The following is a 14,528-nucleotide window of genomic DNA, read 5'->3' as shown; positions in this document are numbered from 1 at the left end:
CAGATTTTGACTATGAAATACAACGATGATTCTCAAAATGTGGAACTTGGGTTCTCTCTTGTGCTATGCAAAAAAAATCCCTAAGCGCAGTTCTGTTTAGGTTTGCTAAGTTCACATTCAGACATGTATTTAGTTAATGCAACACAATTGAATAATTTTCACAGGCACACTTGTTTAAACCTTTTGTTTAAAAGATTTGAGAAGCAATGATATGGGCAAATATCCAGGCACAGTTGTTTAAACCTTTTGTTTAAAAGGTTTGAGAAGCAATGATATGGGCAAATATCCAGGCACACTCAATTCACTTCATCAAAAAAATAAAATCTGAATTGCTTGTTTTATTTCCCTCTGAATTTTAAGATTACTTTAACTTCCAAGAAACTGCAACTTTATGGGAAGTTATAAAAACATTTCTTTTGCTCCAGCATGACTGAATTTAATGTGGAATACCTTAAACAACAACGTTGTCTCTCACGTCCAACATCAGTGACAAATGGTCTGCTGGATGAATGGATGAACATTTTCAAGTCTATCCACCTACTCGAGATCCGGAATTTCATAGTTAAAATATGTAATGCAGTGACCTCTAGTGGTAATTGGTGAATAGCACGACTCTAAGCCTGGTCTCTTTTTTTTTTTTTAATGAAAAAATAAATGCATGGTCATTTTTTTACTAAAGAAACAGCCTAGTTTTTTTCTTAACTAAAAAAAGCCTTACTATAAATAGTAATTTGTTTACAAACAAAAAGCTGAACTGGACAAACAAAAAGCTGTACTATGCATGGACATTTTATTTAAGCAGAAAAAGCTTTTCAGGGGTGTCAAACTCACTTTTGTCACGGGTCGCATCGTAGTCATAGTTTCCTTCGGACGGCCATTATGACTGTCAACCCAAATAAATGTACGAGCGTCTCATATTACATAAGGTATTGGCTACACAACAAACTGATGAATAACTAGTTTTGAAATCAGAGACTAGTTAGAATTGTTCAATATTTTAAAATGATGAATGGTAGTCAAAATTGCTAGAAACATCTTTTTTTTTTTAAAGGCAAAGGCAATTTGCAATATTAGTAGTAACACAAAGTCGATGCACAATTTGTCTTCGCGGGTCAAAGTTTGCCACCCCTGCTATACATGGTCATTTTTGGGGGTTAGGATCAAGGGTCAAGGGTCCAGGGTCAGGGGTTGGGAGTCAAAAGTCAGCGGTAACCTGGAGGGATTAGATTAAAATTTTCAACAAACCTGGAGACTCCAACTGTATAAGAAAATGTATATAAAAGCTAAACAGTAAATTTTGCATGATATGTCCTTTTTGAAGCCTTATCATTTGTGGTCTTTTTTTTTTTTTACAAAAAAGCATAAATATACATGGTCATTTAATTAAAAGAAAGCCTCACATCCATGCATGGGAGCTTTTAAATACAATAATACATTATCGGCCTCTATGTAGCCTATCTCTAGTTTTATGTGCATTCTATGTCTAATTGGCATCACACAAAGACGAGGAAAGCAAACAGATCATAAAAGTGGCCTTGTAAATCTGTGATGTGAGCATAAGTCTATTGGTTTGCAGGTCATTTAATTGCACTTGCTGTTGACAAGCCAGCGGGCAGAGGAAAGATCTACAGCGAAAGCATGGCGCACGGAGATTGTGTGACGCACATTATGGGCCAGGTCATGCTCCAACGCTGCAAAAGATGATGAGCAGATGGCCTTCAATTATAGACTGATGAAAAGAAATGCTCAGTTGAATTAAATGCTGTTATTGGTTTAAAATTGCGGAGATCACACAGATGTAAGTTTTGAAATCTATCTATCTATCTATCTATCTATCTATCTATCTATCTATCTATCTATCTATCTATCTATCTATCTATCTATCTATCTATCTATCTATCTATCTATCTATCTATCTATCTATCTATCTATCTATCTATCTATCTATCTATCTATCTATCTATCTATCTATCATCTCTCTCTCTCGCTCTCTATCTATCTATTATTAGTATTATTGATGTCTATAACTTTATAATGTCACTAGTAGTATTAAGTTGCACACAGTTGCTGCAAAGCACTGCATTGATCTAAATGAAGCTCTCAACTCACTTGAGCATATTACCTCGGCTTTAAGATGCCCACACACTACTTTGGGCTAAAATAATTTCTGAACTTACATCAACATGCCACAAGATGGTATCAAAGTAACATCACATAGCGTGGACTTTTTTGATGTACAGTGAGACACTTTTTACAGTGTTCTGCTCTTCCTCCTCCTCCTCCTCTTCTTCTTCCTCCTCCTCCTCCTCCTCAGTGAGGGGGCAGGTCCTGTTGTGCTGAGCTGTTTTACATCCTCTGGCCAGTGATGCTGTGGCTCACACGGGGTTTTGCTCAGCCTTCCTTACTCCTCCTTTGTAGAAGCAAAGCGTTTACGTGACCTGCTTTCAGCACCGCAGCCGACTGACAGCTCCACCTCGCTCCACAGTCAAGCGGAGATCAGGCCAGCCGCTTCCCAGCCGAGGGATTCACTCAAGCGACTAGCAATATTGTAGCCTCCGCGGCGGCGCTTGGAGCCCCAGCAACCGATTTGTTTTTACATTTTTGTTATTCGTGAGGATGGCGTCAAAACACCTTTGCATCGTTTTCCATTTTCTCTTTTTCAGTCTATTAAACCAAATATCTGCCTTTCCTACACCGACAGCATCCAGCGAGGGTGAGTCATTGTGAAGCTCATGTTTTACAGGCTCAATATTTAAGAGCATTAAAACACGCTAATTGCAGATGAACAAACTTCAGTGACACATTCTTACTTGTAAAAGACACCACAGAATCTCTCAACAATAGAATAACATGGGTGAGAAATGCTCACAATGAACAATTGATGACACCGGACTAATTCTAGCTCACATTTGTGGTTCTTTGTAGTTGTTTCCAGCAGTTGTCTGTTAATTTAGCTGTAAATCTGCTCATTAACAGAATACAGCAAATTGAGCTGCAGCTCGCCAGCGGCTGTTGAGGCCCGTGGTCTATTTTCGACTCAGTTTAATCTTTTGTTTGGTAATCCGATTAAGGTCTGACCAAGAGAGGGGTGGGGAGAGTGGGAGGGCAGCAGCTTTCATATGTCTCCAGAAGCTTCAACGGAAGTGTTTACAAAACACACAAAATTATGTTAGAAAGAACCTACAGCTGTGGAAAATATAATAGACCGCCACCAAATTATCAGTTCAGACAATAAATGCTCACAAAGATGCAAAGAAACTTAAGTTTTCTTTCTTTGGTTCATTACAGTTGTAGATAAATCAGTGTACAATCGACAGCTGACAGAAGAAAGACCACTCCAAGAGCAGGTGAGGTGCTTTCATCTCTCAGAAAAACATGAATTATCAATACGCGGCATTGAAATGATTTACACAATACTTGTCATTTCCTCAGATTGCCGAGGCGGACAGTGTGAAGACTGCGGTACATTCAGCTGGTAAGAGCAAATTGCATTGCTAATCAATTAATGAGACAGTCTGAGTTCAGGTTTCAGCACTGCCAGTAAGAAAATGCATCACCAATGCACGGAGAACCTAAAATGAATCAAATTTCAAGGCTTTACTGAAGGTTACAAATTGCTGGAAATTTTCCGAGAAATATCTATGAGAAGTTAAGGACGGAGGATTTTGGAACTCATTTGGAAATTCATGGGAATAGAATATTTAAAAAAAGTATTTTGAATTTACTACATCGGTTGCACATAATTAAACTATGTTAAATCAGCATATTTGATTACTTTTGAGGAATAGTGGTGAGATTATGTCTTTATACCAAATATGTAATTGAACATTAAGCCTTTCTTTCCCCTGGTGTAAGCTTGATTAAAAGCCAGCATTTGAATCAAATCTAGCAAATTCCTTGTTTAATCCCTTTCCATTCATCCGATGAAAAGTTTCCAACTTTGAAAATACGGGAAACTGCACCTCACCTCCACAATGATGAATTGTTTTCATTTGCGCTTCCTATCAGAGAGCAAGCGACCTGCCGTCTCCAAGGAGCCGGACGGTGATGACTCGACTGTACTGAAGTCATTAGCCCAGAGCCACAAATCCAAGGAGACCACTGATGAGGTGGAACAGAAGAAAGATGAGTACATACCAGATGAATCTGATTCCACCAAGAGTCGCCGCCTGGCTGAGGAATATGACTCGACCAAGAACGGGATGGAGAATGGCAAGTGCAACGCAGAGTACTCACACTCTATACTAAAGTATTACTTGCGTCAAAAAATACTCTTGATAAAAGTCATACTCAATATTCAACTATTATCTTTTTTACTGTTAATTATGCTGATATACAACATCAGTAAAAACTGTCTTTGTCGCTGCCGTCTGTTTTTCTAACCCGGAAATCTCAACCGCGGTTAATTTGACCTCTCTCCATAGAAGTCGCCGCTCACAAAAATGATCAAGTACCGTACAAATATCCTCTGAAATCTGTACACAACAAAGCATTTATATTCATCTACAGCTGAGGCTCATCCAGTAGTCATGTTGTCTGCGAGTAGGTGACCTTTGAACATGCCACGTGCGTCTGTAGGCAGAACACGTGGGATTATCTCCAAAATGCACTTACAGCCCTTACAAACACCAGCTATATTTTTTAATACAATGCCTCAAAAATATTCCACAAAAGTCAAAACTGTCTTTTTGACCATCAGGGTTTCAATAGGATTTTTTACTATGTTAATTTTTGTTTATTTATTTTATTATTTATTTAAGTAATGTTGATTTTTCTTTTTTTTTTAATGCAAATCATTTTAAGTCATTTTTCGCCCAATCTAAATTAAACCACTGGTTTAACCATATGCAAGAGTGTAGAAATAAGTATAAAGTCAACATTTAAACATTTCCACAGAAATCCAAGTCGAAATTAAATCTAGTTATACGGCTCAAAATGCCCCCTCAAGTACTGTACTAAACAACACCACAAAACATAAAAACACATTTGCCATATTATTCCGGGAAGATTCCAGTCTGCCTCAAAAAAAGCATATAGTATATGCTTTCACATCAGATTTCATCAAGGGATAGAACATCTTAAAATGTCCTGCTGTATGAATCAGCGTAATAGGATCTTTGAGGTGAGATGACTCTGACGCAAATCAGTTCCTGCATATGGCCCAGCATCTGTGAGCTTCTCGCCTTCTTACGTTACATCACAATCGCAAAGCACACTGTGGATATTCTTTTGCTGTTCCTCAGAGTGAGACAATAATAGTTTGAAGATGATCCAATAAGTCAGAACTTACTTGCCCTTTGTGGGAGGCACGGGAGTCGTAAAAGAGTTGCGCTGTATGAATAGCATCTCTCTCATAAGCATGAGCAAGAAAATATACACGATGTAGTCAAAGTACTGGGACGCTTGCCAAAACACCTACTTGAAATAAAAATGAACAGTGTTCCTTCGCATTGTTGCGATTCGCTACTTGGTAAAAGATATTTTTTTCTGCGCTATCCTGCTGTATTCACTCATGACGTACAGCATGCTGTAAAAATGGTTTTAGCGTGCTTCACAAATCAACACAAGGTAAAGTGGGCCCTTCCGTTTTTCCATATACGGCCCGCAGCGTCCTGATTGATAAATTAATGAAATTTCCTTTGAGGGTGGCTGGAAGACTGCTGTGATACAGCTGCAGTTTGTTCTGCCACACAGTTAACTCACACAAATGATGTCCTCTCTTCTCTCAGATGAGACAGACACATTCCGTCAGGTGGACGGCACTCCGTTGACGGCAGAGGACATTGTTCAGAAGATTGCAAACAGGATCTATGAGGAGGACGACAGAGGTGTTTTTGACCGAATCGTGTCCAAGCTACTCAAACTGGGTTTGGTAGGTTTGACAGTAGTAGACAGTACATGAGGCTTTCTTTTATTCGTAGACAGTGGTGGGAAGGAAGCAACCACCTATGAATACTTTAGTGATATTACTTTAAAAATCAGCAAAAAATTACCAATTGTTTTTTGTTTTCACACAGTGACAAATAAAGGTTGAAAAATAGACAGTTTATGCCTATTCTCAGTAAAATTAGGACAAAATATTGTAAAACAGCAAAATGTGCTACCTGAAAATTATATCTTTGTTTTGGGAAAAATACATTAATTTATTCATTGTATATTTCTTTAAATTAATCGGCAATCAAAATGTTACCCTGCTTAATATAGCTTCAAAAAATTATATCGGTTGGGCCCTAGTTTATATTCCGCTTTCCTGTGAGATGGAGGGAATATCTGTGCTCACACTGCAGGAAAAAACGTCTGTCTCTTAAATGAAATGAAATGAAATGAAATGCAATGAAATGTGTGAATTGGATTTTGTTCACCTGTGTATTACGAATATGACACCTGCGGTCCACAGCTTCTCTGACTAGCATGGATCAATATTATACAATCCACAGTGGTGTTCAATCTGGCTGTTTGTCTTCCGGTTAGATCACGGAAAGTCAGGCTGACACGCTGGAGTATCAGGTGGCCGAGGCCCTGCAGGATCTCATCACCAAAAATGCCAAAAACAACGAGATCGAGGAGAGCAATGAAGAGGAAGTCGGGGATGCGGAAGATGGCCAGGCAGCAAACACAGTAATGTCTAATTCACAATTAAGAAGGGACAATGGGGATTTCAATTCATATAAAAATGCTTCTTGCATCAGCAGGACAAATGGGAGCAGCCCAGTCGGCGTTACAATGACGACGACGAGGAGATTTTGGATGAGGTGGACAGGGATGCTGAAGATGAGGACGAGACAATAGATAACACTTGGGACAAAGATGCCGCTGAGGACGACAATGAAGTCAGCCCAGAGGACGGCCTTCAAGATCTCCAGTACTTTCCCAATTTCTACCGGCTACTCAGGAGCCTCAATTCCGGTAAGCACCACGCGGTCATCTTACATCACACACGTGCCTCCGAGCCAAGACAAAGAGCCGAACATGTTGTTGTCATGGCAATCAGGTGTTCAGCGATGAGTCACCTTTGCAAATTGACTACTAGGAACACACACAAACACAGCAGTAATTATTCATAATCCATCTTCCAGATCCCTGCAGCCAAACACCGCATGATAATGTGAACACGATGGCAACCAATTACTGCCAAGACAAAACATGCTTCCTCTGTGTAGCGGTGTCAAAAGTATACTCACAATCTGTATTTAAGTAAACGTATAAATACATTTATAAATAAATGTATTCTCAAGTAATGTAAAAGATACCTGAAAATTACTTCCTGTCACTGCTCCTGATTGATTCGTGACTGTCTCAGATCAAGACGCTCAGGAAAGAGAGACGCTCATCACCATCATGAAAACGCTGATTGATTTTGTGAAGATGATGGTCAAGTACGGCACCATCACGCCCGAGGAAGGCGTCTCCTATCTGGGTAAGACCACAAAAAAAAAAAAAAACATCTTTTATTACAACTAATGCAAATGATTTATTTCTAGTAATTCTGAATATATGAACTCTAATCTAGATTTATTTTAGGAAATATTTCCTGGTTTTCTGGATTAGGACATCTTTCTTATCAGTTGGTGCAGTTGAGTGTAAACTCGAAATGACAGATTAGTGTCAAGGGTTGAATAGCCAGCCTGTTTTTATGGCTCATCATCACATCAGTGAAAGGTTTTTCACATGTCAAGCACCGCTGTCACCTCTTTTTCCTTCCTTTAACTTTCTCTTTTATTCTGGCTCAGTAATTTCTCCTTTTATTTAAGACAGACGTAAAATTTAAACGTCAAAGTCAAACAACAAAAATTAACAAATTAGACCTGAGTCAGAGTAGTCAAATTATTAAGTGGCTCAAATGAACCTGAATTTAAAAATATATGGAGGCTGATGTTAGAGTCCTTCAGCAAGACCTTGAATAGCAGCTAGCCAATAGTGACCATGTAAAGCCGAACAAAACAGCCATTACGCATGATGTGAGTTGCCATGGCAACCTGTTGGCCTTGGCCATATGGCTGTTTGGGGTGGCACCAGGGATAATTGGTTAGAATTCCACAGTCACTTAGCAACATGTTAACTTGAGCCGCCCTCACCCCCAACTGACCATTGGGTCAGCAAGGTGAGCACACAACAAAAACAAAAGTCTTTAAAAAAAAATAGCAGACCGAGGATCAGGAAAAACAGTGTTTAGTATGTTTGAATGCTCAATGCTGGGGAGGAGGCTGAAAAAAATAAGCAATTTTCCACACTTCAGGTGGTAGTAGGCGGTGTGAACACAGACAGAACTTGCGAGGAGAAAATGAGAGCCGAAGAGAGAAGTAGTAGTAAGATATCATAATTGTATGAATCACATTAACCTACATTTACTGTGACTCCGTACAGGAGTGATTCAAGCAGGGAAAACAAGATTTGTGCTTACAATGCACTTTAAAGCATTTTGAATTAAAATATGCTTTGCTTATAGGAAAATTCAAAATACTATTTATCTTTCATTTAGTTTTTAGATTTTATTAAAATGGGCAGCACGGTGATCGACTGGTTAGCACGTCCACCTCGCATTGCTGAGGTCGTGGGTTCGATTTCGGGGTATGACATTCCTGTGAGGAGTTTGCATATTCTCCCTGGGCCTGCATGGGTACTCCGGTTTCCTCCCAAATCCCCAAAATATGCATGTTAGGTAAACTGAGCACCCTAAATTGTCCTTAGGTGTGAGTGTGAATGTTTGTTCGTCTATGTGTACCCTGTGATTGGCTGGCGACCAGTTCAGGGTGTCCCCCGCCTACTGCCCAAAGACTGCTGGGATAGGCTCCAGCACACCCACAAACCTTGTGTGGATACACGGTTTGGATGGATGGGTGGATTTTATTCAAATGTACAACACATAAAAGTTAATTAAATATTTTAGATTTTTTTTTTTTTTTAAACAAACCGTATGAATGCAAATGTATTGCACTGGAACGAAATTTAAAATGTGCAACACTGAATTTAAAAACATGGTATAGTAGCTTCTGTAGTGTGAGAGCAAGCCTGCTGGGCTTAAACTCATTGTGGAATGAGTCAAGTGACATTTTTTTTTTCTCACTCCTATAGAAAATCTGGACGCTATGATTGCAACGCAGACCAAGAACAAGCTTGGAAAGGCTCTTGGACCGTCAGACTTTGTAGGACCTAACGGTAAATAACCAAAACCAGCAAACCACCTGCAAACTGTATGGAACAGTGATTATTTTAATCAATCATGAGTCAACGATCGAGAATATATTGATTTACACGGATTTATCATCGACACCTTTTCTTTTTGATCAACTTGATGTTTTATTGCCCGATTAACTAACCCTTTGGGCTCTATGCTGGCCATTTTTGTCCATTTGCCTTCCTTTTTTAAATGCATTTTACATTTGTTAAAACAACGTAATGAAACAAAAAAAAATCTTATCTTTATTCTTATTTTCTGAATTGCCAACTAGCAGCTTGTCCTCTGCAAAACTAGAAATTGCATTGTTTTTATTGTTGCTGTTAGGTTTTCCCATCTGCGCATAGTGCTGAGAAAAATTCAATTTTGATGGTTGAAAAAATAAAAGATAAAAATTGATGTTCTCTACTCATGACTGGTATTTAAAAGCGGTAAGCAGTAAAATAAAATTTAAAAAAACATAGTAAAATCTTGAAGTCAAAGTATTTTTGATCACGACTACTAAGCTGAAAGGGTAGCTGAACCAATCAAAAGGCTGGGGGTTAATCAAGTGTGATGTTTTCGGGCAGCGGGGAAGAATTTGGACGAGGATGACAACACCAAGGCTGAGGCCGCCAAGATGCAGAAGGAGTACGAGAACCTGAAGGACTCCACCAAACAGGATCAGCCATCAACCAGTCAGTCCACAAAGCAGCTCCGATGAACATACAACACATTGCGTTTAGACTTTAAATGTTAACTTGAAGGCCTTTTTTAATAAAAAACAATATGCAAAATAACTTCATTGTATGCTTTAACTCTCAAATTGGACTTGCTTTGACATTTGACACGAATCAAAATACCCTAATTGTCATTTTCTCACCCTCAAATTGGATTCTAACACATTTTAAAAATAAGGAATAGTAGTCCTCTGAAACATTAAGGATTAAGCAGAAATTTATTATTGTCCAACAGGTAGTTTAAACATTTCAAGATCTATATGTGCAAAATTTAATATCGATACTTTAGAAAATTTATGGATGGATGCAATTAATATAATATAATATAAATATATAATTTTGGCCCAGTGTATGTGTTTATGGAAAATGAATGAACAGAATGTTAAATACTTGCAAATTATTCAAATTCAACTGTAACTAAACGATGATGCGTCAACTAATCAAAACCTCTCCTTTGTCCTACTTTGACTACAAAACAAAGCAGAACTTTTTGTTTCCGCACAGCAGAGCCAGCGGGGCATGAATAAATTAGAAAATAAAGGCAGAACAGCCGGCCAAGCCAATCATAGCACAGCGTCCGTGTTTGTCCCAGAACTAGGCCAGTCCAATAAGTGACGGCCAAAAGCCTGTCACAGATACCGTTATTTCCTGTTCCTGAAAACTGCACTGTACTCGCTTGATAGTAAAACGGAATTAACTTCAACAATAAATACTTCTGTTTTGTTTATACTGATATATTGGGAACATGATGCCATTTGTGAACATTTGTGTTACATGATCCATCAGGATATTGTATTTTTGCTGAGCAAAAGCAATACTCTTGATTGATACGCTTTGACCTTTCTCAACAGATCGGCCCGGCGAATCCGAGACGTATCTGGAGGCCATCAGAAAGAACATCGAGTGGCTGAAGAAACACAACAAGGAAGAAGGCAAAGACGGTGAGTTGAACGAAGGAACTTATGCGGCCATTTAATTCTGAGAATTGTGGTGGGTCACAAGCAGGTCTAAGGCACAGAGAAGCTCAAACCTTCTAAGCTCTCTTTGGTGTCCCTAATCTGCATTTGAAATGAGTGCTTCAGGGATGCTTGACTAGACGCTTGCCCCACAGCTAATGAATATGGATTACTCTCAATGAGTTTGTCCCAATTACTGCTTATTCGACCGCCTTGTTCAGAAACAAAGGTCTGTTTGGTAAACTTCTCCTCCTGTCCCTTGACATTCAATACACCTTTTAAACTCGCCCATCATATTTTCTTTCATTTTTACCCTTTCTGACAGTGCTTTCATGCCAGCTTGCTCTTTTTTTTCTGTCCAAACGACATTTAAAAAGGACACAAGAGAGCAGAAACAAAGATGAAACTAAACTGAATTTTCCACTTTAACAAAGAAGAAAATGTCTTCAAAGGTCTATTATTTCCGTTGTTTGGCAACACTTTGTTTTTTTGGTTGTGACTAGCGACCTTGAAAATTGATTGACGCACGCTGCTCTAAAAATCAATGCCCAGCGGTATTTCATCTGCAGCAGGAAATGAAACGATAATGAGCTCTAGCTGTGCAGGCCATGAACAGCAGAATGTGATAGCTGCGTGAAAATTGCATTTTACAGTGGGCGGTGCTCAGAGGCTTTATTCAACATGTGTGGCGAGGCAGGTGCTGTTAAACAAAAAGCCAGAGTATCTTTTAAAAGAAACATTGAAAGAATTTTGACAGGCCTGAATTTACAAGAAGACAGAGCAGCAGGGAAGCTTTTAACAGTGTCTCTTCATCGAGCGAGCTTGCATGTGGGACACTTCATTAGTATTCTAGTTGTGGGATGGTTGTCTGGGACAACAGCCGCCTCCCTGCCTGCCTGTTAACTGTTTGGCCAAAGAAGACACACACTTGATGATAGGAGAGAGACAATGAACGCACTCACAGTGACCAATTTTCCTTAAAGTGGCACAATCACTCAACATCTCAACCTATGGAAAGATATTTTAAGAATGCATTCCAATATTCTTGATATTCATCTTAAAATGTAACAGTACAGTGGTGCCTTGAGATTCGAGTCACGCAACTTCAAGATATGAACCGTAATTTGGCCACTTTTTGCCTTTAACTTGTGAGCATCAATTTCAGATGAAAGCGCTGTATATTGTGGCTGTGAATGCAACTCAATTCATTTCACAACAAGCTGCAGTTTGGTAGATGGGGAGCAGTACAACCAAAAGGAGACATTAACGGATTATTGGCTTTTCTATTCGTTTCAATGAAGAAAGACGACGTTTTGAATTAAGAGCATGGCCATAGAACAAATTCAAGTTGTATCTTGAGTCACTGCTCGACACGCTTGTACAACAATTCAGTTCACGAGAAGAACGCCGGAGAACACAAGTAGAACTGTTTTACTTTTTTTTTTTTTTTTTACTGTTTTTTACTTTCGACCGCAGGACAATTTAGGCATACAAGAAGGGCGTCACTAGTGAGGCAAAACTGCACAATTATAGTACATATGTTGCCGCTCTTAGTGCTACTAGTAAAGAACTATATGTCAATTAGTAGAATTTTGTGTCACTAGTACTCCCTGTAGCATGTATCAGTTTACTAATGCACAGGTTTGCCCCGAGTACGAGTACTTGGACCTTAACCTGGATATCACGGATATCAAATAAATGCTCAAAAGGCAGTGCTCATTAGATTGTGTAAGTGTACCTAATGAAGTGCCCAGTAATTATATTGAATTTTCCCTGTTGTCAGAAAAGAAGAGCAAACAAAGGCCTCCTTGACCTCAGCCAGTGTCATAGAAACAGAGCCAGTGAACATTTATTGTGTTTACTCCACCAGACGTGGCCATTAGGACAATCTCAACTGGCAGGCTGTTTGGAAACGTGTGTTTGTGTTTGTGTGTGCATGTGTGTGCGCGCATGTGTGCGAGAGTGTGTGTTTATGCCTACACAACACACAGATTAAGCATCAGAGCAGATGGAAGCACAGGCCACATACTGGTTTTGGTTTTTGGCTCCTCACGGTCAAGATTGAAAGAATCTAATCACATTGCATTTAAATCCCTGACACACGTCATGTTTGTCATCAGCAAACCGTGTCCCGGCAACAGTATCGTGATTGGAGTTGTGTCCATTAACACAGGCTGTCCTTATTGAAATTCATATTGTAGGCCAGCTGCCTCTTTAATTAGTGTCAGGACAGTGTTTGTCTTGTTTCCAGGACTGATAACAATTACCTCATTTCTGGAGCTAACCTGGTACTGCTGTGACATTATGGGGATGAATAAAAGGGCAAGGGGAAATGAAAATCTAAAAAATGTTATTAATCAGCAGGGGGAAAAACGTCATGGGTCATTTGAGAATTGTAGGACAAATATAGAATAAATAAAGCAAAGATAATTAAAAAATATATTTTAAAAAAATTGAATGTCTTTTCCAGATAAGGAGTAAGAGGGCTCTAATTGTTTGAGTAACACTGCATTACCGTTGAAAATGTTGAAAGAATATAAATACAGGACTTGGTAACATTATATTTGATAATAAATTTTACTAGATCGCTTTTTTTTTATCTCAGGACAACTAAACAAGTGCATTTGTTTTCTACATTGTGCATTGGTTATTTAAAATTTCTTGGGTGTGACAGAAAATATTCCTCCAATTCTAAAATGACTCCTATAGTGGGAAATGTAACATCTGCGGTGGGCTCCTTTATGTTTTCTTCCTCCATACATACTTAGACTGACCTCAATCCCTTCGAATGACAACAACAGCACAGATTATATCTTGTTTGGGTGTCGTGATCATCACTGATCTATAATACATTTTAGTAAATCAAATACAATACTGGAGGGGCTTAAGCGGGGCTAAGAAATGTAATCACTGTGGTGTATTTGTGTGCCAGACTATGACCTGTCCAAACTGAAGGACTTCATGGACCAGCAGGTGGACGCTTACATCGAGAAGGGCATCATAGCCAGGGATGAGGGGGACACCATCAAAAGAATCTACAGCAGCCTGTGATGTCATCCTCTATAGAACTGAACTGAAATAATAAGGGAACATTCATTTGTCACTTACACTTGATCCCCAAGGCATGGTAAAGTGTATTCATAATAATTGCTTACTGTCCTGTTTTTTTGTTGATGTTACAATCATCATCTTGGGGTAAAGGATGTAATAAAATGATGAAACAAAGCACTAAAATAATTTTCTTACTATTTGCACGGCAAGATTGAAGAGTAATAATCCATTGTTTCGTCATTGACATTTCTATATTTTTAAAACATATATACAGCTCTGGAAAATATTGAGATCAATAGCTGACAATTTAGCAGAAGTCTTTTGATTCTCTCGTTTTCGCTCTCATATGTAAACTCTTTTTTTCTGTTGTCGGTGTATATGTGAGATCTTATTCTACGTCATAAAGACATTTGTGTATTACATTATAGTGAACCGTTGTAATAACACTGGGGCCCACAGGAGGGCGATGTGTCAATCATTTGTCTTCATGTACATGAACATTTTCATCTGAGTAGACACAAGATGAGGTCATTCAAAATGTAAATATGTGCTTTTTTTTCTTCCTAGAGCGTGAAAGCAATTAAAACATTGTCTTTTCTTTGCAAGTGTGCTTAATAGGCCAATAGA

At 38.8% G+C, this 14,528-nt stretch overlaps 1 protein-coding gene across 3 annotated transcripts; it reads left to right on the top strand.

Annotated features, from left to right (window-relative positions):
• The first annotated feature begins 2,291 nt into the window (after positions 1-2,291).
• On the top strand, positions 2,292-14,499 carry scg3 (secretogranin III). 3 transcript variants are annotated; one of them, XM_049717875.2, is made up of 12 exons: positions 2,293-2,713; positions 3,289-3,347; positions 3,433-3,475; positions 4,009-4,212; positions 5,730-5,872; positions 6,472-6,618; positions 6,693-6,906; positions 7,301-7,417; positions 9,073-9,156; positions 9,745-9,852; positions 10,746-10,835; positions 13,783-14,499. In XM_049717875.2, exons 1-12 carry the CDS (start codon positions 2,617-2,619, stop codon positions 13,899-13,901), a joined length of 1,425 nt encoding a protein of 474 aa, XP_049573832.1. In that variant the 5' UTR covers positions 2,293-2,616; the 3' UTR covers positions 13,902-14,499. The 3 variants fall into 3 exon arrangements, with proteins under 3 accessions (XP_049573833.1, XP_049573832.1, XP_049573831.1); XM_049717874.2 differs by having other exon boundaries at positions 6,690-6,906; XM_049717876.2 differs by lacking the exon at positions 9,745-9,852 and having other exon boundaries at positions 2,292-2,713; positions 6,690-6,906.
• Positions 14,500-14,528: the final 29 nt, after the last annotated feature.

Source organism: Syngnathus scovelli, chromosome 4, assembly GCF_024217435.2.
Source record: "Syngnathus scovelli strain Florida chromosome 4, RoL_Ssco_1.2, whole genome shotgun sequence".
In the NCBI taxonomy this organism is placed as follows: domain Eukaryota; kingdom Metazoa; phylum Chordata; class Actinopteri; order Syngnathiformes; family Syngnathidae; genus Syngnathus; species Syngnathus scovelli.
Note: the sequence above shows the minus strand (reverse complement) of the source record. Positions and strands in the feature narration are given on the sequence as shown.